The sequence below is a fragment of the Plectropomus leopardus genome, chromosome 8 (assembly GCF_008729295.1).
Source record: "Plectropomus leopardus isolate mb chromosome 8, YSFRI_Pleo_2.0, whole genome shotgun sequence".
NCBI lineage: Eukaryota > Metazoa > Chordata > Actinopteri > Perciformes > Serranidae > Plectropomus > Plectropomus leopardus.
This window is the reverse complement of record NC_056470.1, coordinates 3,927,306-3,952,025: the sequence shown is the minus strand read 5'-3', so window position 1 is coordinate 3,952,025 and position 24,720 is coordinate 3,927,306. Positions and strand designations below refer to the sequence as shown.

Sequence of the window (24,720 nt, the reverse complement as noted above, 5' to 3'; positions counted from 1 at the left end):
GGTAGAGTAAATGTTCACGCTACTGAAAGGTATGAAAGTGGATTAATGGCCATTTCTCTGTCACCGCATTAAAATAATTTGAGCCACATATTAAACACACACTGGTGATGGGAGCTGAGCATTATTCACACTGCATCCCTGTATGAGTCGATGAGGGAAACACTGTACACTGAGCTGATCTCTCACAGTGTTCTGCCTTTTTGTTTCTCAACACATCTAATGACAAAAATATTGATCGTATTGTGCTGTAATTTATGAAATCACTTGGAATTATGATAATGCATGATGGATTAGATTCTAACAGCAATGAGTTGATGTCAATATACAAATAGGTGACAAATTAAATTAAAAGCCAACATGCAGTGTGTTAGCCTCCAGAGCAGCTTCAGTGTTGCCACTCAGAGATTCTTCAGATGTGTGGAACGAAACATTTTCCCTCACCTTGTGTTTTGATGGTGGGGGTCTGGTGACTGAAGGCTGTAGCATATCATTCACATCATTTTCATACTCATTAACACAGCAAGCCCTCATCCCCTGGATGGGTGCAGTGTAACCCTTTGAAACCTGGAACAACATCAGTTTTTGTACAGCATTCTGATGCCTTTCACAATCATTTAAACCTTTAAAACCTGAGGAGATTGCTCTCATTTCTGTTGAAAACATGAAAAAATGCAATGGTCAATAAATTGGTAAAAGGTGACAAGAAAACAAGCTGATTTTTTTTTTAAAGAGAGAACATTTTTATCAATAAATTAGTAAAAGGTGACAAGAAAACAAGCTGATTTTTTTTTTTAAAGAGAGAACATTTTTAGGAAATAGAGAAAATAATAAAAACAGGGAAAATATCCAGAAAAGTACATAACTATGATTATTTGAGTATACATTTAAATGTATGTTACAGAATGTATGCATATTATTATATGTTTCTTTTAGCAGTTATTACAGATTTATTTTGTTTATTGTTTTGTTTTTGTTTTTTTACATTTCTTTTCTTGCCAATATCTTGTAACTTTTGACTCTTTTTATGTTGTTAACTTTTGGATCATTTTTTGTGAAGTTGCTTATTGCCTTCTTCCCAAGTTTTTGAAAGAAATCAAGCCAATAGCTAATTTGCTGAGGTTTCAAAGGGTAATATTGGTGCTTAGCTTTACTGAATGCAGATAATTTTGACCAAGGAAGTTATTAATGATGTAATCATAAGTAATGACATGAAGTCATTCATTTCACCCACCTAGTCTAATAAGCACACACTAAAGTGTTATTCAGTCTTTCAGAGATGAAAAACACAAAGTTAGGGAACTTGCCTCAGTGTTAGTATTTAGTAGACAGACCTCAGAGGCAACACCAAATGCAGACGGTCTAAATATAAAAAAAAAGGATCAGAGAGTTAAAGAGTCAAATTATTTATTTTTTAAATTTTCAGGATACAATGTGCTGAGAGTACTACAGACAGCTGGTTTCTTTAGAGGCTGTCATTATTGAATGATTGCTTTTCATTAGACCTTTATCCTGTCCACCTATGTGAGGTGTGGAAATACGTACCAAAAATGACTTACACCATGTCCTCCATAATAGACGTATGATATGATAAGACATATTATATAGCAGTACCAGTGTAACAAAAACCATAGTGGTGTCTTAGTTTGGTACGTTTTCATGTTGCCATATGTTTTTTATTGGATGTGCCATGTTTAATGCACATTTTTTATGTATGTCCTTATGGCATGTGTTATGGAAAAACCAATGGGAATTTCCATATAGTGGACAATATTTTGGGGCAATTCTTGGATTTTAGGAGGTTGCTAGGATTTTAGTATTTCAGAACATTTCTAGGATTTTAGGACATTTCTCTGATTTTTGAACATTTCTTGGATTTTGGGAAGTTTCTTGGATTAAGGACATTTCTAGGATTTTAGGACATTTCCAGGATGTTAGGACCTCTGTCAGGGGGTGTGGGGGATCCTTCACTTTTTCATAAACAAGCTCTATTTCGATGCAATTTTATGTACTCTGGCACCTTATGTATACTAAAAGTACAAAAACAATTCCCAGTTAGAATCATTTTATTTTGATTGTTAATTAGAAAATGGTTGGAGGCCATGATTTGGCCGTCAGGTCAGGAGTTTGGTATCACTCAGACTGTGTGATAAAGCTGAGAGTGCTGTTTTTACATGTGGTATGCAGTACATGAATATGATTGTTTCTGAGCTGTACTGTCTTGTGCAGCACATAAACACGGTCTTAAACCAACTTGCATGAATGAGATAACATTTCATAGACTCCAGATTGTACAGACTTCAGCAGCCTACTGACCAAAAAACATGAAAAGAGGTCATATCATTCCCTCTCTGGTGATGACTTTCCATCTGCTGCCTGTTAGAGATTCTAAGATTTCATTCATTACTTTTAAAGCATGTCAAGGCACCACGGTGTATCTCTGAATTACTGCGCCCTTTATAGCCCTCTTAAGGCAGTGTTAGACGTCGCGCATGTGTACACAATACACCCCGTATGTCTGCTTTCATGCATGGTCTGCTGATACATAAACAGTTGCTAACAAGAAAAATGGAGAGAAAAAAACTTGGACCAGGAGGCCTGTCTGTTATTTTGTGCCTGCATTTGCCACTGAAAGAGTTGATGAACTCCTCCAAGTTTATTAAAGAAAAGGAAAACAATATGAACCAAAGGCTTGTGGCAAAGCAGCTGACAGTTTATAAAGTGGCGGCCATTGTGGCCTGAAGGCAGATGCATGAATACCTCTGAATAGACTCCCTCAAAGTGACACGATTGAGCTAGACAACAGCAAAACGCTGAAAGGAAAGCTTCTCCTCTGCGCTGCTGAGCTGATCGGCATTTCTAATGTTCCTGCTTTGAATGAATGTACATCTGCAGTGGGAGGGTTTGCTGGTCCACTCACTGCACATTTTTACTGCTGTTTGGGTGGAAGGAAAAACCTTGTGCTTCCCACAGCTACTCCAAGCAGCAGGTGTCTTTATAAAATCGGGGAAATAAGATAACAAAAAAGACAAAATACTTTCACATGTAGTTGATGCTCTGAACTGAGTGGAGCATAATGTTTCCCAGTGCTGAAATGGCTTCAATTGATTTGATGAAAAGAAGAACAAATTTCATCCCACAGTCCAAGGACATCAGGTTAGGTTAGTTGGTGACTCCACATTTTCTGACGGTGTGAATGTGAATGGTTGTTTGTCTCAGTCAGTAAGTTTCCATGCACAGTTAAGTGGGGCTACAGTTAAAGTTCCATCAGGCTTGATTAGGAGAATCCATTTATAAATGGAAATATGTCTCACTGTGCCATGGTAGGTGGAGATATGCAACCTTTCAGTGAGCTGCTATTGGACCTTCACCCGGGTGACCTATTACGTCACATACCAAACAAGTAGCAAGTGCCAAATAGGTTGCATGTCCAACAGTAAAAACATGGATAACTTTTCAGTGCTGTACATTTTGTAGGTACTCATAGAAAACAAAAGAAGACAATACCAACTAAAGCGTTAATTTTTCTTCCGTTCTTCTTCTTTTGTTTATTGTTTGACTTCTGAGTCAGAGCCTGGTGCAGGGACTATGGAGCATGTGCAGGACGCCTAGGCCAGTTCAGGTATGACTGTGGTGTGTAAATTAGATTTCAGTTAACATGTTAACATGTATTTTAAAAGTCAAGTTTTAGTTGGAGTAACACAAAAATTCAACATTATCTAGATGTTCTGTATGCATGCGCCCTTTGGTGGTCTGACAGCCTTTCCAGGGTGTAACCCCACCTCCCAATGTCCAGCCCCATGTCAACATAACAAATTAACTCTTAGAAAGGTTTTGATATAATGTTCTTGCAGTCGAAAATTTGCAGTTGAAATATACATAAAATGTATCAGATCTTAATTTGTTGAAAGGTGTGAAAATACTGTAGATTATTTAACCATACCTGAAAGTGAAAGACTGAAATAAGCCCAGAGCACTGAAAGGCGTTTAATTGTCAGTTTAAAGGTTAGTGTAAAGTTACATTAACGTCAATGGCTGTTGGTCTTTCTAGGACTGCATGAACTCTAATCAGTATCAGTTTGGCCTGATCTCTACATTCCAGGCTGCTTTGTATTTAATGTTGTGATATAAACAGCACACTTAACTAAAAAGGGAATCTTGGTCTGTTTGGTTAAGGCCAATGCTGTAAATTCATTCAATAAAAACATTCAGTTCTTTTATAGCCCATATAAAACATACAGTACATTAACACATTATCATCTGAAGTGGTAACAAATGGCCGCTTTGCAGTGGACTCCCACGTCTACATATTCCACTCTAGGTATCCTTCTGCATCTGCTCTCTCAGCCCGTTCTCATTCTGAACTTGTTAAATATGATGTTCTGCATCATCCCATCATGTGCATTTGTTGACATCATAGTAGCAGCATCCCAGAGTGTAAACAGCTGATGGAGAAGGATACGTAAAACTTCATAAGTAGATGCAGAAGGTCACTGACAAAGTAGCACCATGTGATGAGTTGAGAGAACGTGTTGGCTCTTTATGTTTTGGGATGCTGGACACAAGCACATGGTGGGATTACACTGCATGTGGTTATGTTTTGGCTACAACAGCACATGGCAACCAATGCCTGGACCTCAACAAACACACAGGCTAGCATGGATGGTTAGGAAGGAGGCACATGGTAAGGTGTACAAAAAAAATCACATTCAGACAGGAATCGAAAACTGGACTCTCGCATGAAAGTCGAGGATTTGTTGGACCCATCCACTGCCTCTCTCGCCTACCCTTAAGGGGGTGGGCAGAGGGGCATATCCATAAAGAATATGTCTCTGAATGTTGAAATGGATGCAATTAATTGGCAGAATGTGCTGGAATATTTCTTGGCCGGGAGTAGTAACTTCCTGAGCAAAAAACAACTTTCAGAGTTTTTAGTTAATTTATCAGATTCTCAACATATCTTTGCAAATGTGCAGTGAAATCCTTTGTTGCCTCGTCAAGTACCACTCTGGATCAAATATAGATAACAAAATATTAATATTGATGTAGTACCAGGAAGTGATGTTCCTTGAAAACATGCTCTCCACGGTGCAGGTATAGAGCTTAAGGTGTCTGTGGGGAACATTTTCTGCAGCTGTTAGAGGTGAAAAATCTGCTGCTGTGCCTTTTTGATGAGGATGTGTAGAAGGAAAGACCATGTCAGGTCCTTGATGATGTAGACTCTGAGGAACTTGAAGGGATTCACCCTTTCCACTATGGTCCCATCATCCTGAGGGGGGTGTAGTTCCTCTCCAGCTTCTTCCCAAAGTCCACCATCAGATGCTTAGTTTTGCTAACATTTAGTTATGGTCCTGACACCACAGTGTTTTGTTCTGCACCTCCTACTCTTCCTGGTGGGGGCCATTGTGTTTAATCATCATTTTCACATAGTTCTTTCCTGTTGTCCAGATGTGTCAGGGCTTTATGCAGGATGGAGGATCTGTTGGATTGGTGGGCAAACTGAAGAGGGTCAAGGGTGCTGGGTGCAGATGTAGTTCTTTACTAACCACTTGAATCACCTCAGAACTACAGAGGGATATGGTGGATTTTAAAACAGACCGCTCATAAACACTGGTGCTATCTGGTCAGCACAGGCCGGTAGTGTGCATCTGGGATGTCACCTGGCTCCTTTGCTTTCCAGGATTTATCCGCTGTATTGCCTCTTAGCCTCCTTCACCAATGTCCGCAGGTCATGGAAGGTTTTAACCGTGAGTGTAGGCATGGTGTTGTCTGTCTGTTAACACTGATGCTGGTCCAATGCTTGTCCCAGTCCACAGTGTTTTGTGCAGTGTGGCTCCTCATTGGTCAGACCAGTGTATTCTCTGGGACCATGAGTTTGCTCTGTTAGATTTGATAGCAATCTAAATTTTTCATCTTGTCAGATATCAAAAACATATGCAAAGGGATAGTTTAGCCTGGCGGTGGATGTCCTCATGACAATCTGCTTGTTAGATTTTGGCATTTCTTCTTCAATATTTGTTGGTTTTGTGCTAGAAAGGTCAGGAAGTCACCAGGACATTGGACACTTATATCCATATCTCTTGGTATAGTGGAGGTAGAGATAACTGTTGTTGATAGAAAGCTGTGAAAAATTTTCTGCTGTTGGATCAACAGGTCCAAGGTCTCGGGGTTACAGCAAATCGTCTGTTTTGCCCCATCAAAGCCTTTTGTATATTGAAGAGTCAAACAACATCAGGATACAGAGTTTGTTTTATTCAATTGAAAAAGGTTTGTCAGCCTGATCCAGACTGAGCCCACTTTTAATACTAAAATCCTTGATTTTGCTCCAACAGTGGTTGTTGCTGTAAATATTTTCTTTTTTAAAGGTTTCAGGTTGCAGTTCATGGGGCGGCTGTGGCTCAGAGGTAGAGTGGGTCGGCCTCTAATCGTAGGGTTAGCATCAATCCCCAGCTCCTCCGGGCAACATGTTGAAGTATCCTTGGGGAAGATACTGAACCCCAAATTGCTCCTGATGCTGCGTCATCAGAGTGTGAGTGTGTGTGAATGATAACTGAATAGCAGGTGGCATCTTGTACATTAGGCTCAGCCACCAGTGTGTGAATGTTTGTATGAATGGGTGAATGTGACATGTAGTGTTAAAGTGTACTGTACTGCTTTGTGTGGTCAATAAGTCTAGAATTTAAGGATTTACCATTTAAAATAGTAATGGCTGCATCTGAAGCCTAATGAGTGGTTACCTTGAGAGCTGCAAATCCCCTTGGCCCAAAAACCATCTGTGGCCTGTGCCACATATGGCCATAAAAGCTCCCATTTTCCGCTCTTTAGCTCCTTTATCTTGTAATATTTCTCACTGCCTCATTTGTGCTTTTTTTGCTCTCATACACAAAGACAATAAACATGTCATCTGAGTGTTGCAAATCAAAAATTTGCTCCCTCCGTACACCAACTGTGAGAGTGATGGCTGGTGCTGAGTGCGGCCATTTTGGGGCAGCCAGCTGTGAGAGGGAGCGTTTGGCTTTAAACAGCAAGGTTTGTTTTATACTGGAAACCACTGTGTTGTTTAAGTATCCACCCACACTTCAGTCCACCAGTCACACTCACTACAAGATAAAAAATACTAACATACCTTAGATATGGGTATTAGTCAAATTTGTCAATTAACTCACATGTATTTTGTATGAGTGCTCGTCAAAGACTAAACTGGCCTTTTTTATACATTATAGTTTTAACAAGTCGCTTTCCTCTACATACCATCATTGCTGGCCCAAAGATAATCACCAATGTTTGGGAGAACTTGCCTCAAAGTGCTTACTTTGCTTAAAGCAGCCTAACCACTTTAGTAAATAAACACAACAATCATGTTCTCACCCCAAGTTGTCACATTACTTACCGTTTTGCAGTGGACTTTTGTGTGTACATATTACGCTAAAGGTATCCCTCTGCATCTGCTCTTTATGGTCTGGGATGCCGCTACTGTAATGTCAACACAAGCACGTGGGATGACGCTGCATGTGGTTATGTTTACACAACAGCACATGGCAACAGCAGGATGCCAACAAACACATGCTGGAATGGAGGGTTAGGTTTAGGCAAAAGAGGAACATGGTAAGGTGTTTAAAAAAGCATTACATTCAGATAGGAAGTGAACCCTAGACTCCTGCATGAAAGTCCAGGGTTTGTTGGATCCATCCGCCATCCTTCCTGCCTGCCCAAGAGCTTGTGCTCCTTATATTACGTCGTTACTGGCAGCATTCCAACCTGATGCCACCTGCACGTTTCATGAAGATGTGACAGGTGCCTTTTGGCTTTGCAGACTTATGCCAAAGGCACTGTCAAAGTGGCGCTATTTTACGAGTTTGGAATGAGAACAGGCTGAGATTGGAGTGAATCATAACGCAATTTAGATATTAGATGCGGTGGGGTCCCTCCTGCTAATAACCAATAATGTGGCTTTATCCTTGATATGATCTATATGTCCTTAAAGTTTAAAAAATGCAAGCTAATACTTGACTATAATAATGATAATATTAATTATTATTATTATTACAATAATAATAATACATTCTTATAACAAATATATTTTTACATCTAATGTGTATGTTTTCAAGTATTGAATATAAGCTGTAACAAATCATTGCTGCTAGTGAATAACAAATGAAAATGGTGAAATTGCTGATCTGTGGTGCTTCTTGGTGTTACAACTAACCAATCACAACACTGTATGAAACTAAATGTGTCTACTTTTAAAAGTGCAGGGTGTTTGAGCAGCTAATTTCTGCATGCTCGGGTAGATTTTACTGTCAATTAGAATTATTTGACAAGCACCAGGAATCTACAAATAGCTCAGATATTTTGACTCAGGTAATTCCAGTGGTTTATGAGAACACATCATCCACAGTGCATTACACATATATGAGCAGCTGGAGAAGGCTAGAGCTGGCTCTGATTGGCATGATAAGTGACATCAACAGAGCGACAGCTTTTTTCCTCTTGGAGTGATGAGTAGCTGATGAAAAGCTCACCTATCCCTCCATCTCTTACAAACCTATGCATTTCAAAGCGTCTGAACCAGAATCTGTGAAGAGAGTCAACAAGCACAAATCACTTCATTTTCTTTGCGCTGCTCTGATTGTTAATGTACTTTCTGCCAAAATAAGATTATTCTATTGCTTTAAAAACTTTCTGCAATTGCTTTCTTTAAGCCTGCAGCTGTCCACTGAGGGCTTTGCTGTGTCGAGTATATCTTAAGAGTGCCTCTTATTATTATATTTGCTCCCAGCTCTAATCTTTATCAGTATTTATATTGACAGTCGGCAATTTTTGTTTATGGCTATATTTTATCTACTAAATAAAGACACATGCATGCCAGTGCCTGGGGAGGAAAGAAGATAAAGACTTTGCATTAATAGCAGTTTGCTAAGACATAATGCCCTGATAAAGCCAGCATCTTTGTGTGGGCTGGATTGAGTTCAGTGCCAGTTCTATGTAGCATCTACTAAAAGCACACAACTCGCCTGTAACAGCCCCTACAGCTTTCTGTAAGAGACCGTCATTTAGTGGCTGCACTTGAGCATTTTTTATAGTGAAACAAAAAAAGTTGGGATTTTTCCATTCATTTTTTTTTGTCAGCACAGAGTGTGCAGACTTTCTAAATCTTTTGGCAAATATTTTACTCACTGTAAAACTGCCTACGTTGCATACACACTCCACTCCTGCTGCTTACTATACACTTTTGCTGCATTTGTTGTTACTAAATACCATTGTGTTGGCGCTGTATTGGAACAAAGGAAGAAACAATGCTGAACTGCGTGAATGGGAGCGTGTGCAGAGGCAGAGGCAGCATTGCTGCGCTGGTCTCGGCTTCAGCTCAGTTTTGCTCACTTGGGCTTGAATATGAGGCCTTTGTTAACAGAGCAGCTCCTGGTGCCAACTGGCAGATTTTATTTTACTTTCTTTTGTGTTCTTTGAATGAATTTAAAAAACTTTGGCTTTGGCCTCAATTAGTCGAATGTTTAGACCTTCAATTCAAGGCTCTCTTTTGTTAGTATAGGCATAAAAATCTGCAAGTCAAATAAAAAATGCCATTGCAGCGACATAACATAGACCTAACAAACAAATACTGATTGAATAAAAAATTTCAGGAGCAACTGAAAGCTATAAAATCTACATTTTGTAGAGTTTTACCAGAAAATGTTGTTAAATCTCCCTTTCATACAGAAATATTCTTAAATGGGAGATGGGCATGCATTGCCATTGAATTGATGCTAATAAACACATGAAGGTTTGGAGAAATGCATGACCACAGCAGGTGAAATTATACAAATCATACTGACAGATGATACAAAACTACTTTCATTCTTTCATTTTCAAACTCTGTATTTTAACATTGCTTATATATATATATATATATATATATATATATGTATTTTAACATTGCTTCTATATATATATATATATGGGTCGTGTTCCAATAAGCTCCTCCACCGATGTGTTCCATGTCATGCCTCGGCACCATTTGACCTCTTTAACTCTTCAATATGCAGGCGGCACTTTGCTTGGCTGCTCAGCTTTAGTGAGTCAGTCTGGAAGTGTTTACTGAAGGCCTGCAGTGTGCGGTGGGGGAGGCTTGTGGTCTTTCATGGCCAATGGCCCCCTGAGGTGCTGCCTCTATTGGCACTGAAAGACGCTGGAAGGCTCCGGGGCCTCCGTTGTTTAAGGTGAGCCCACTTTGTCATTGGGGCAGCTGACCAGAAAGAGGCATCCAAAGAGCCTTCACAGCCTAGACAAGACAGCTAAAAGAGCCACAGCCGGCATCTCTCCACTTCACTCCAGCCACAGTTATTCACACGCCTCCAGCCACAGCTCATCTGCTGCTGAGGACATGCAAGAGGTGGACACTGGGATTGTAGTCCCTCTGTTGGGAGCTTGTCTCCATCATTTTGCTCTTGATGACAAATATGTTGGAAGGAATTAGCCAGCATGTTGATTAAAGTGTCCAATCATCAAAAAACCCCAACAACAAAACAAAGAAAAAAAACCCTCTTGTAGTGGTATTTGTTCAATCAGGTAGTTTTTGGTTGAAGTTATCCTCCCTCTCAGAATTCTGCCTCAATGCCACTGAAAGTGACTGAGACTCAGTCTGACATTCACATGACATTTATCAATATGCCTGTCCACATTATAAACACTTTAAAACCTGGATCCACATCAGGTTTTTGTGCTGCGTTAACACACCGTTCACAAGCTATTTAACCCTTTCAAACCTCAGCAAATTGGCTTTATTTTCTTTTGAAAATAAGGGGAAAAGGGCAAATAACAACAATGCAAGAAATGTCCCTCATGTTGCAAGAAATTAATAGAACTGAAGATTAGTTTGCAAAAAGTGGAGAGAATTTTTGGAAAATTATTTTGAAAAATTGGGGATAATGTCCAAGAAACTATTCTTATAATCACTATAATTAAACATTTATGTTAATGCTACAGACAAAAGTAGAATTATACATATTTTCAGTTTTCAGCATGATTGCCTGCTCCCCATTTTTTAAAAAAAGAAATCAAACCAATAGCGCAAAAATGTGAGCGTACATAAATGTGCACACATGCATGAGGACACGTGCGTGTGTACACTAAATTCAGTACAATCTATACAGTGTACAGTATTTTTGGGCAACAGTTTATTATGCAGCCAACTTGTCTGCTTAAAATTAGCACCAAATATCTCAAACTGCAAATATGTTTGCAGCTGATGCCACATGAATTACATTTTTTCAGCATAAGGGCTTTTATTGCCTTTATTTGATAGGACAGATGTAGTGTGACGGGGGAGAGAGAGAGAGGGGATGACAGCAGAGGGCCGAGGTTGGACTTGAACCAGTGGCTACTGCAGTGAGGACACAACTTATGTACATGGGGCGCCTGCTCTACCAACTAAGCCACCACACGCCCCATTTGCAAACATTTTTGATTTATATTTGTACAAAGTCACAAAAAGTTGAATGTATCTGCAAAATGTTTAATATCAGCTTATAATGTATGTATGCTGTTTCCCATTCGTGTTTATTTGTGGCGGGCTGCCACAACTTACGTGTCTGCTATCACAAATACTGTAGATTTTTGGAGTTGGACTGTTAATTAGGAGAGCTGTTGGAAGATATATATGTTAGGTTATTTATTGGGGTGGCACACTTTGTGTGGAGACAGTGCAGCTGAACATCAGGTGCATTGAAAGACAAACTTAACCATTCATTCTGTTGGGTCAAAAAACATGCCTTCACTTACATACAGCTGCTTCTCTCATCTATCAGTATGATCTGAAGATGTCAATTTAATGTCTTTAAATGTTTTTTAATGCCTTTTCTGTATAACATTTACTATTGACATCTAGTGAATGTGATCAGATCAGATATTAGAGTGAAGCATAACAGAGAAATCAATTTTCGGTTGGTTTCTAGTTAAGTACTTCCAAATCGAAAATGCATGAGCCCTAAGATGATATTTTATGTAATTTCTATAAGGGAGAAAAAGAAAAAGTGGCTCGCTAACGGAAAAGAGGGGAAAGCTTGTTCGACTAACAGTAGTTCATTCACAAAAAGATGACCAAAAAAGACGTCTTTTCAACGTAAACTATTAATGTCCAAGTGACATCCTCACAGGGTTCAAAATGAAAGTTTTTGTGATGCCATTTTAAAAGGTCTTTAAAATTCACTACTCATGTCTAAATGACAACCTTCCTTGGGGTCAAGTTCAGGTAACATCAACATCATAAACATCATAAAAATGAAAAAAAAAAAAGTCTTTTTTTCTTTGTTAATATATCATATCACATTATTTACATTTTAACTAAAAATGATCATTAATCTTAGGCCTCAATAACTTGCTCTGACTGTTGCTTTGAAAGTGGTCTTCCTTTGTTCTCATGTAACATTGTGGGAATGTTTTATAAAAGTACATTCTATGATCTGTCACTTCTCAACATCAGCAAAATAAATACAGAATGTTGCAGTTAAAACATTACATCTTAGTCAGCATTTAACCTTACAGGAACTTTATGAAATGATAAACATCCTCAAAATGTTCTTTGAACATTATATGAAAATGTTTTCTTTAAAATGTTATTGCAACTTGCAGGTAACATTAGCCAATGTTGTGGGAACGTTAGCCTGCTAGGTGGGATCTACTCGTCTGACTCTGGTTTGTCTGGAAAACAGACTCTTTTTCCTTAATGCTGGAGTGGTCCTTTGTTAAAAATGATAAACCACCAAATCAATTCTTGTTTTCTCTTGAAATCATCACAGTTTTTCATTTAAAAACCTGGTGTTTCACATTTGTGAGCTTCTCGTTGAATCTTGACAGTCTCAATGAAAGTGACTTCACCTGACAGTGCGCCATGTTAAAGGCAGGTGTGTGTGGCAGCTACAGTATGAAAGCACTGAGTGTTAAATCAGTAAAAGGTGGGTTAAATCCTGCCCTTGGGCTCAGAAGATAGCACAGACACAGATGGTTATCAGAGACACTTTCTCCCTCTGTCATCTCTCTCAAACACAAACAACAACTGTGGACTAAACTCAAGTACCAACCAAATAATGTCTTTTCACTAATAAATTCATCAGCTGTTGAGCCAGTGTCTTCTGTTGGACTGGTCACAGCCTATGGAGCTACACTGAAAGCAGATCCTGAGTGTAATTATACTGGAACTAATATGATTTTCAAAATGAAGCATAATTAGTTTGATGCAGCTCTCCAGAGCTCTGTCAGTCTTTGTCCTCATGTCTTGGTCAGAGTGGGGAACAATATTGTCAGTACTCTTCCCCAGACCCCGATGTGCACACACTTCAGTCAGCAAGGCATGTGTCCTCTGTCTGTCCACAGAGCTCCTCCATCAACGGAGTCCTGTCCACTCTGAAAAAACATTGTGAGTCCTCTGTCACTATGTCACTACTTTATTGTAAGTTAAGTGAACAATAAAGGGATCAAAAATATTAAAATCCTTAGTTTTAGCTGGGCATATTAATATTTTAAAATGCCACCTGTGTCCTCACAAGGTCTTCTTCACAGTGACGAGATAAAACTATACAGACAACATCACTACAGTAAATGATGTTCCCAAAACCTGCAGAAACAAAAACAGTAACACATGGTGGTTTTTAAATGCAGTAAATATGACTACATTTAGGATTTAGTGGGCCTCACACAAAAAATGATTTATGAACAAAGTTTCTCTCCTTTTTTCATTTTTTTAGCACACAGCGATTGCTGGGATTCACCATTGTTGTCTTGTGTTTTTTACAAGGAACATTTAAAAAATACATAAATATCATACAATCAAATTTTGATGATGTTTTTGATTAATTCTAACAACTGGAATATTAAATTTGCAGGTTAAAGAAACTTGGTCCTTTGAAACCCAGTTACTGTAATTTCATTTACTGTGCATCCTTCTCCTGACCAGAGCTGGAATATAATTAAGTAAATTTACTCAAGTACTATACTTTTACCAAATTTTAGGGTATTTTCACGTCACTTATGCCACTTTCCATTTCTACTTCACTACACTTCAAATGGAAATATTGCATTTTTTATTCTACTACTACTTTCTACTTTCTTTTAATTCTTTTAAAATTAAGAGTTGTATACACAAACCATATGAAATAAACTAGAAACTATTAGTTAATTTAAAAATTAATTGCCAACAGTTTTTACAATTGATTGTATTTTTTTCACGCAAAAGATTTTCATGATCCCAGCCTCTCAGATTTGAAGACTTACTGCTTAGCTATTTTATTTTATGAATTACATTTATTTAAACTTTACTGTATTATTACTTTTACTTTAACTTGTAATACTTACATACATTTCATTGATTGTACATACTTTTAGTTAAATAACATTTTCCGTGCAGAGCATTTACTAGTAACAGAGTATTTTTACAGTGTGGTATTAATACTTTCACTTTTCTCTTCACTGAAAATTAAGAGAACATTTTAGCAAAATTTTGAGAATGTTGCTGCCCAGTGTTGCCCAAACAGAACTGAGTCCAGGCATTGGAGAGATGGCTTTGAGACAGCATGTAGACCTTTTTGATGGGGAATATAAAATACAAAAAATGTATAAAATAGATACTTAATTAATTAAATAAATAGAATAACAAACAGAGCCTTCATTTCTTGTGTCTCTTTTAAATTGTCTCAGTGGTGAGATGTATGAGTACGCTGGCTGCAGTTCTTGAATCAACACAAAATAACAGATCTTTTACATTTCACTAAGGTTTCCCAATTAATCAGTTCTATAGTTTTTTTGTGAAACTACATCATTAACACCAGTGCTAAGCAGTTTCCTGTCTGTGCTTCCTGCTGACAGGTTGATCCTGCTGGGAGGCTTTTCATTCAGTACCCACAGATTTGTTTGATCCCAACCAAACAAAAACTCTGTTCAAGTGGATAAAGTTTTAGATTGATTCTTTAGTTAAAGTTAAATAAAAGGGAGGGAGGACAAAGCACACACTGCACATTCTGAAATTGCGTTTTAATTTGGTGATAAATCACTCTCCCTAGAACATATCTATGGAATTACAGCTGTTATTAAATAATCATAATGTCCCATTTTACTGCATCAGTGATTAACTGGCTTTTGGTAATTGTTAAATTCGATTTGTTTTTTAGAGGAAGTGTGTGTGTGTGTGTGTGTGTGTGTGTGTGTGTGTAGTTGCTACACACAATAAGCATGAATGTTTCTATTACTATCTACTAATCATATTCTCTCAGTAACACAAGTACAGTGTGTTATTTATATCACAGCCCTATTGCAAACCTTGCTAGTGTGTGTGTCCCGATAAGACATAGCATGCCAATCGAGGGATCTGGTGGAGACAAAGATGAAGTCCAGGTTTAGCCCCTCTATCGGCTCTAGGCGTCTGTCTCATTACCATAATCTCTGCTTTCCATTATCAGCTGGAGAGAAGAGCTGACCCTCCTGATCCACCAGCCTGTCAAACTTTATTCTCCTTCATCCTGGGGAACCGCATTGTGCTGCCCTCCAAAGTGAGCGTGGAACTGCCGCAAGCTCGAAATACCAAACCACCACTGCTGTTCAGGTTGTCAGTGCGGCCGCGCTTACACTGTGCCATTTCCCCGTCCAATCACAGTGAGCTCTGCTTTTCAACTCTGCTTTTCAGCTCTGCTCTCAGCTGACCCAGTTTTTAAACGTCTCTACTCTGGCAGGACAAATTTCAAGGCAAAATGCACATTATTCATATGAAATTTGATTGCTTTAATACAGTGTTTCTTCTCACCTGCTTATTTTATGATCAGATGTTTCCTCACTAGTAACCCTTTGATACCTGACAATTTCTTTCAAAACACAGGAATGGAGCAATGAGCAACTTAAAAAGAAATAGCCCAAAAAATAGCACAAAATTAGTAAAGTTCCAAGAAAATGACCTGCAAATAAGCACAAAAAAGAAAAGAAAAAAGAAAAAAGAAAAGTAAAGAAAACACACCTAAACCAACACAAACAAAACAAAGCAAAACATACAGAAAAATGACCTCAAGAAAGTGCTAAAACGTTAATAAATATGTTTTCTTTTTTCTGACATAATTTTGAAATATATAATTAAGAGAAATATAAATATAGTGTTCTGAACATTTCTCTCTCTCTTTTTTTAATCATATCTAATCATATCTAATAATCTACCCCACCCTCCCCCAGATTATTTTTTTTTCACCATTTACTCATTTTCATATTTATGGGACATGTCTTGCCAAGTTGCTCATTTTTTCCACTTCTTTTTGAAAGAGATGAAACCACTTTTCTCAGGTTTCAGAGATCTAAATGCTGTTGAAAGGCATCTGAATGCAGCATAAGAAAACTGATGTTGATACAGGCGTTAAAGGGTGCTAAACTGGCTGCTTGTTTTTTCAGCTGTCTCCATATACATTTTGAAAACGTTATGATTATAATTATTAAATGGGGCGGCTGTGGCTCAGGAGGTGGAGCAGGTTGATCACAGCTCCTCCAGTCTGCATGTCGGAGTGTCTTTGGGCAAAGATACTGAACCCCACCTGGCTATATCATCGGTGTTTGAACTTGTGTGTGTGGGAATGGGTGAATGTGACATGTGGTGTAAAAGTGCTTTGAGTGGTTAGAAGACTGAAAATGCTCTATAGAAATGCAGGTCTATTTTCCCATTAATAATTATTATTAGTGTTGCAAAGAAAGAAATTCTGATCAAAAACAAAAAATACCTCAAAAAACCATGTTGACAGTGAGGTTTTTGGATTATTTAGAGTCACTGGGACACCCCCTTTGGAATAACACTACTCTGTTGGATTATTTTCTCAGATTTCAGCACCATGAGTGCTACAATCTCTATCTCATTTCGCTCCATGGTATCAGTTTGAAAGTAGAAATCTCAAAGACAGATATTTCAAAACCTACAAATAAATAGAAATAATCAGCATGGACAGACAGCACTCAAGGAAAGACAGAAAAAAATGATCCATTTTCTGAAACCTTTAATACATAGCTATGATGACTATACATTACTGAAACCTAGATCTGAAGAGTACATACGTCTTGCATACAAACATCCAGATCTTTGTTTTGATGTGCATGATAACTGTACCTGGTATGTTTACATACAAAGGCCATATAAGTATTGAAAAAGCCTCCCACACACCAAGTTAATGCTCCCACAGCTCTCACATCTCACATGACACTTTCATGATGTCCTCCAAAGCCTCACACCACAAAGGCTGGAGACGTCTGATAAAGTCAGCAGTGTATTCCTTTTGGTAAGTCATTTTCAGAGGATTTGTTGGACCACGCTGACATACAGCTGACTAAAGAAATGTGCACAATAACTGATCATTTTGATGCTTCACATTTTTTTATCATGAGATCATCCTATTGAAGGCTGGCTCGAGGGATCTACAAACAAACAAACAAACAAACAAACAAACAAACACAGATGTTAGATTTCCAAGACATACTGACCCATATTAACATTTTGACACCTGGGTTGACATTAGTTTTCTTGTGCTACATTCAGATGCCTTTAACTAGTATTAACCTCTGAAAATTGGTTTGACTTCTTAAAAAAACAAATGACAAAAAACCAAACATAATGAGCAACTTGGCAAGAAAAAAAAACAGTAAAAGGGGACAAGGAAATAATCTGAAAATAAAATGGATGGGATTATTTGCTATGATCAAAAAACAAGGAAAAATGACCAGAAAACTACAAATCTCCTAATTATATATTGTATATTGTAATATTGTAATTATATATTATATCTCCTAGTTTATATATCTATATATATATATATATATAGATATATATATATTACGTTACCTTTTTTAGAAAAGGGTTGTTTTTTGTTTTTTTTTTGCTTGTAACTTTTTACAAATTTCTTGTTAATTTTTGGGCCATTCCTTTTTATATTGCTCATCCCTGGGTTTTGAAAGAAATCAGGCCATTTTTGTCAGGTTTCACAGTTCACACATCAACAAATTCAAAAAATTCACTAATGAGTCATCAAAGACATGGCAAAAGCACAAAGCCTAAAAGCAAAAAGAACAAAAATATTCTGGTAAAAATCAAATCAAATTGTAATACCCTTCAGTTTCCAGTCCACCTTCATTTAATGTTGGTGGTAGAAACAAATATTGTATTAACATCTAGTTGACAGCTTGTAAAATTGTGCACCTGTTCCAGCATTGTGTTGGCTGTACATGCAGTCTGTGACTGTGAATATGTTGACTGCTAACATTACTCCTTAAAACTCTGCAAGGACAAACAGGATGACTGCTTTGGTAACAAGATGATTCAAAACAAGAAAAAATATATGAACAAGAAATAAAAAGCCTTATGGCTGCTTTTTTTACTTGGATACCAGATCCACATAGTGTGGGCCGTCAAAGACAGAGAGGAAGAGTCAGAGACAGAAAATACTGTGAGGGGCGGACGCCTCATTTTCACTCCCAACCCTCCCTCCCTCTCTCCCACCTCTGCCCCTCTCCTCCCCTAAATCCAGAAGCATGTGGAGGGGAAACAAATAGAGTCTATCCTGTCGCAGCAGCACCCCGAGGACTCGGAGGTACCTTTTGGAAAGTGATCCCAGCCCACTGCAGCGGCCTCAAGTGTTGTCACGCTGAGTTAGTGCCAAATTGCTTTGCAGCAACCCCCACCCCTTCTCCATCCCCCCACCTAAATCCCTCCACCAACCTACTAGCAACAAACAAGACATATACTGTATATGGGGGCTTTCTGTAAATGTGTATAAATATATGTTTTTTTTTACCTTGGATTTTAGGAAAGCAAATCTTTGCAGCAACTAAATGGTGAAAGAATTGATTTAATTAATGCAGCAGCATGTCCTGCAGCCACTTGTAATCCGTTGAGAATTCTCTAGTGGTAGCTTTCAAGGGGGGCAGCCAGGGGGAATACAAAAAGATACTCTCCCTGAGACTCTTCCAGTGGCCTGTAATGGGAGCCTCGCACTAATCCCATAATTCCTTGTTTAATTAAACTACAGAGCCAACCCTGTAGTTGGCTAAGCCAGTTTGATGGGCCTTTTCTTTCTTACTTCACCAGCACTTGACTTACTTCTGCACACAATGAATGCACTCAGACAAACACACAAACAAACAAACAAACTGCGGAAAAATATTCACCTCTGCCTAAATATAGCACTGCACATGTGCAAACCTCTGCTCTGCTGCAGACCTCTTTCCTCTGCCAACAGATCTCTCACCTGAAAGTCTCTGCACTCTGCAACAACAGGAATCCTGCCAGTTCATTGTGAGGTGTGTCTAAAACCTGGTCAGATTGAGATGATAAATTATGCAGAAAGGGACATGTCATTAACTCACATCATCCATCTGCTCAACTCTCACATTTAAAAATGCATCAGACCAAAAAAACCATAGAACTACTTGCTTTTTTTTACTTTACCACCATCTTTTTGTTACACACACACACACACACACACACACACACACACACACACACATTTCAAGAATGTTGAGACACTCCCGTTTATTTGAAAAAAGATGGAAATAGAGTAGTCCTTTAAAAAGCATTTAAAAAAAACGTATTTATTTATTGAACTATACTGACTCATTTAAATTTTTATATATTTATTATTTATTTATCTATTTAATGAGAGAGAAAGAGAGATAGAGAGGGAGGGGGAGGGAGAGATTTGATTTTACAAAAATACTTTATATATCCAACATATTTACGGGCACATCAAATATATTACTATAAAAAAATCCATACTCCTTACCTTGTCAGAGTTTTTTTTTAAAAATGGATGTCCCTATAACAGTCCCCACCATTTTATAAAACTTAAAGGATGAGGATCTGGAAATATATTTTACAATTAATGGTTTGTGGTTAGCACTGTTGCTTCACAGCAAGGGGTTCGGAACGGGGTTCGGTCAGGGCGGGGGGCTTCTGTGTGAGTTTGCATGTTCTCCCCGTGTCTGCATGGGTTCTCTCCGGGGTCTCCAGCTTCCTCCCACAGTCCAAAGACAGGCAGCTCAGGTTGACTGGTGACTCTAAGTTGCCCTTAGGTGTGACTGTGAGCGTGTATGGTTGTCTGTCTATATATGTGTCGGCCCTGCGATGGTCTGGTGAACTGTCCAGGTCGGCCCAGGGTGTACCCCGCCTTCTGCCTGATGACAGTTGGGATTGGCTCCAGCCCCCCCGCCCCCCACAACCCTTACGAGGACGAGCGGTTACAGAAAATGACTGACTGGTTTAGTATGATTAAATCAATGTGATGCATGGAGAGCACAACAGTTCCATTTCCAACAAATATTTGGTTAAAAAATACAACAGTTGCCCACATCTGGTCTTCCATGTAAATAGTCATACAGAGATTGTTGATTTTGTGGGTTAAACAGATACAGACAATGATACATGTGCACACCTCTACTTTACAGTGGAGCATTACATGTCATTCTATCTACTGTTCAATCCTGGTTTGCAGTGGGCACACTCATTTCCAAATGGATATGTGCATGTGTCAGATAATCTTCCATGGCTCCTTCTGAACAGCAGCATGGATGCATTGTATGAGAGAGAAATCAGCTGCACAATAAATACTTTGGGGACTATTTTCAGCCTGCCAGTGTGTTTGTCTGGGATTGCCCTGAGGCACATTGGAAGAATGGTGCTACACACATCACCAAGGTGGTCTGGAGAGATTAGCACCCCTCATTCCCCTCCAACTCTCAGTACCAGGCCCCGAGAGATGCTAGGGCGTGCAGGTTTTGATATAAAATTTTACTTAGCAAGCACAAGAAAAATTGTTTTGTCATATAAATAAGCACTCAGGAATGCTGTGCTGTTTGAAGCATCATTTGTCCCTCCTCCTGTGCCGGCTTCTTTCTGTGTCTGATGGAAGTTGAGAACATGTGTATTACAGTGGAGGTCACCATCACTGCCTCATGATGTGACCTGGCTTTGAACCACTGAATTTCTTATTGGTAGATGAAGCACATAATGTAACAACAGTGCATAATGTAACAATTTCAATGTAAAAAATGTAATAATCAGCACATAATGTAAGAAAACCATGAGCACATGAAGTAATAACAGTTTTGTATGTAATGTAAAAAGTTATGAGCAATTTATTACATTATTAACTACTAAGCAATATCTAATGTGGAAATATATCTGCTGCATAGCAATGGGATAGGGCCGAGCATTTTGAGGAGCAAGAAGATTAAGCCTAACCAAAATAGCTAAGCTAAACATACCTACCGAGAAGTAGGAAAACAAAAAACAAATCCATGAGAATCCATCTGTCGAACTTTGTGGACTAAAAATTATAATTAATCTTTGAAATATTGTGTTTCTAACCCACACAGCACAATGTCTGAGGAGGCAAAAGCATGTTTAACTACACTACCAGGACCAGAATTCACAAAAATTTGCATACTTCATCTAGACACCATACAAAAATCTGAAATGGCGTTTTTCAAAGGCTAATTGAGGCATACATGAAAGCGAAAAATTATGCTTAAAGATGCTCTTTTTCCATTTCCTGCTAAAGACTACATGATGGCAGAATTAATAAATATGTCAAAAATTCTGTTTTTGACATATTTATTAACTTAATCAACCCTGACAGCAAAATATTGTCAGTTTTGTTTAATGAAAATTTGGCCTTAATTTAGAATTTGCAGTAGCTGTTAAACGTACTTAATACAGTGATGCATTTTGATGCGCTGTGAGCTCGACCGGTGATCATACACAAACCTGTGTGATGCCTTTGTGTAGGACAGTGTGTAGATGCTTTGTGTGTTTGTGTAGGACATTGTGTAGATGCTGTGTAGATGCTGTGTAGTGTCTTTGTGTAGGACAGTGTGTAGATGCTGTGTAGATGCTGTGTAGTGTCTTTGTGTAGGACAGTGTGTAGATGCTGTGTTGTGATTTGTGTGGAAAAGTGTGTGGATGTTGTGTAGATGCTTTGTGTGTTTGTGTAGGACAGTGTGTAGATGCTGTGTAGTGAGTTTGCGTAGGACAGTGTGTAGATGTTGTGTGTTGAGTTTGTGGAAGACAGTGTGTAGATGTTGTGTAGTGAGTTTGTGGAAGACAGTGTGTAGATGCTTTGTGTGTTTGTGTAGGGCAGTGTATAGGTGCTGTGTAGTGAGTTTGCGTAGGACAGTGTGTAGATGCTTTGTGTGTGGGAGAGAGGGGAGAGAGGCACGGTAATAATGGAAACAGATGCATGTCATATTACAATAACGATACGTGTAAAATAAACTAAATGCACTCTATGATAATATTGTGGGTGTTGATAAGAGTGCCATGTGTATATTGATAGTGGAGGCGTGACTCATATAATAATGGCAGAAGAAGGTTGTATCAAGCACGAACACAGGTATAGCTTCAGACGGGACCACAGCAAACCAAGACCACAATCAGGGCGAGCCGAGGGTACAGTATCAGTGCAGCCACAGCAAAGTCAATGGTAAGAAACTTTTTAATAATCCATGTACTAGATATCAATTTTTGATCACATGTTAAGTGTAAAATGGTATTAATGTTAACTGTTTCCATGTAGAATCACCTAGCTTAAATAAAAAAATATAATATATAAAATATATAAAAAATAGAATAATATTAAAAGTAAACTGAAAACAGTATCAAAGCTTGTTTAAATGCACATAGCATTAAAATGCAACCCATCATTCTTTGTAGCTTCCATGTTGTTCCTACTTGTTCCCAGTGATAGCCTTTGAGAGGGGCCAGTGCACAAGAAACAGTGATAGTGCACCTTAAGAGTAACATGTGAAAGCCTTTGTACTGCATACCACCAGAAGAACTGGAGTCTAATTTTGATAAACTGACATTTCATATAAAGTAGAGCTCCATACATGTTCAAGCCACAGAGAGCTCCATACATGTTCAAGCCACTCTGTGGCTTGAACATGTATGTGTGTTCTACTGCTTGTTACAGCACAGGTCCACTTGACTCGCTTTTTTTTAGGTTTCCACTGGTGAAAGTCTAAAGTACCTGGTAGCAGGTACTTTTTGTTACCACCTCAAAAACTATTGCAAAACTATTTTTACACTTGCATGAGGTGGTACAGTATTTCAGGATACTGCAAAAAGCGATATTTGGCAAAACTGCAATGGAAACACTTTTTTGGCTTTTCTAGGTCACATAGTAGGAACTGGCTCGTTAATGATGCAGCAGATGCTACAAGAGGTGTTACTGTATCACATAATTCTTCAAAAATTGAGCAGATCATCTGGAAGTTTGAATCCACAATTCCCCTGTGAAATCCACTTACGTGGCCTTGGATTATAAATAATGACAGCTAGTGCGGTGGCTGCAATAGAAATAAACCTGCTAATGTTTTGAACATCCATTGCTATGCTTTTTGGAATCTCACAATTGTGTTTTATTGACAGTTTAGAACTTTTGCATCAGTTTTGTGCAAATCTGCCTAATGGAAACCTGCCTAATGATGAGGTGGTATCTGGAGAAGAAAACAAATTTGAGAGAAGCACCTGGTCAAGTAAAGTAAAGTTCATCCAAACCATGCTGTGGAAATGAGGCATTAGTTTCTCTATGTCAATAACCATGCAAAATAATGGTATTAGATTCAGTTTCAAGGAACTGACAGTTTGATCAATAAGTATTATTTTAATACTTATTGTAATATTGTATTATTGTAATTATTGTATTATTGTATTCAGTAGATGGCCAGGAAGAAAAAAAACAGTAATACAATCAGCATCTTTTTACCATTTAAAATAGTGAGCCTCATGATCTAATCATATCATTGTGAATATCATTGTGGGAAGTAGCATGTTGTTTTTATACCATTGCAAATGTACAAAAAGTTGACTTTGATTCAGGAAACCATAGGCTGCATCCCATCCTCTATCTCAGTCTTTTATTCATTACATTTTTACTTACTGACTATAAAATATACTGACACAGAGTGATGACATTCTCTGTTCCAATGTTAATGTGTTTGTCCAGGCAGCCGGATGGATGAAGTGTCAGACGTGGAGTCGGAGCCTGACCTCCCCCTGAAGAGGAAGCAGCGAAGGAGTCGGACCACATTCACAGCAGAGCAGCTTGAGGAGCTAGAGAAGGCTTTCGAAAGAACCCACTACCCTGATATCTACACCAGGGAGGAGCTGGCCCAGAGGACCAAACTCACAGAGGCCAGGGTCCAGGTAACTCGCTGCCATCCATCCATACATACATACATACATACATACATAACCATGATCAACTTGTTCTCATGTCTGTTCTGTCAGTGCTTTCGATGTACAAACGTGACTCCAAAAGCCACCTTCCAGCATCAGCTGAGAATGTGCTCAGATAGAACCGGTGGTGTTGTTATTATATGCTGGCGGATGGCCAAACAGCACTGGGCACGTCAGCATGCAATGTGCACAGGTCGCGCTTAAGAATGCGGCCAGACGAAACTGGTGGTGTGTGCATTAAACCCGAAAGGATAGCATCAAGTAATAACGTTGCTGGTAACAACATAATATAAGGATTACAAATGCAGTTACAACGTGGACAGTCTGGGAGGTGGATGGATCCCACAAACACTTGACTTTTGTGCAGGAGTTCGGAGTTAACAACCATGTGCCTCTTGTGCCTAAACCTAACCATTTGTGACTTTGCTGCCTAATCCCAACCATCATGGTAGTCCATGTGTTGCCATGTGCTGGTGTGTAAACAT

At 38.6% G+C, this 24,720-nt stretch overlaps 1 protein-coding gene across 1 annotated transcript in view; it reads left to right on the top strand.

Annotated features, from left to right (window-relative positions):
* The window catches only part of LOC121946660 (paired box protein Pax-7-like), a 72,925-nt gene that overhangs the window by 10,142 nt on the left and 38,063 nt on the right, over nucleotides 1-24,720 (top strand). Inside the window, exon 6 of the mRNA XM_042491337.1 lies at nucleotides 24,003-24,202. Within this exon, the coding sequence (XP_042347271.1) occupies nucleotides 24,003-24,202 (200 nt within the window). The remainder of the gene's footprint in view (nucleotides 1-24,002; nucleotides 24,203-24,720) is intronic.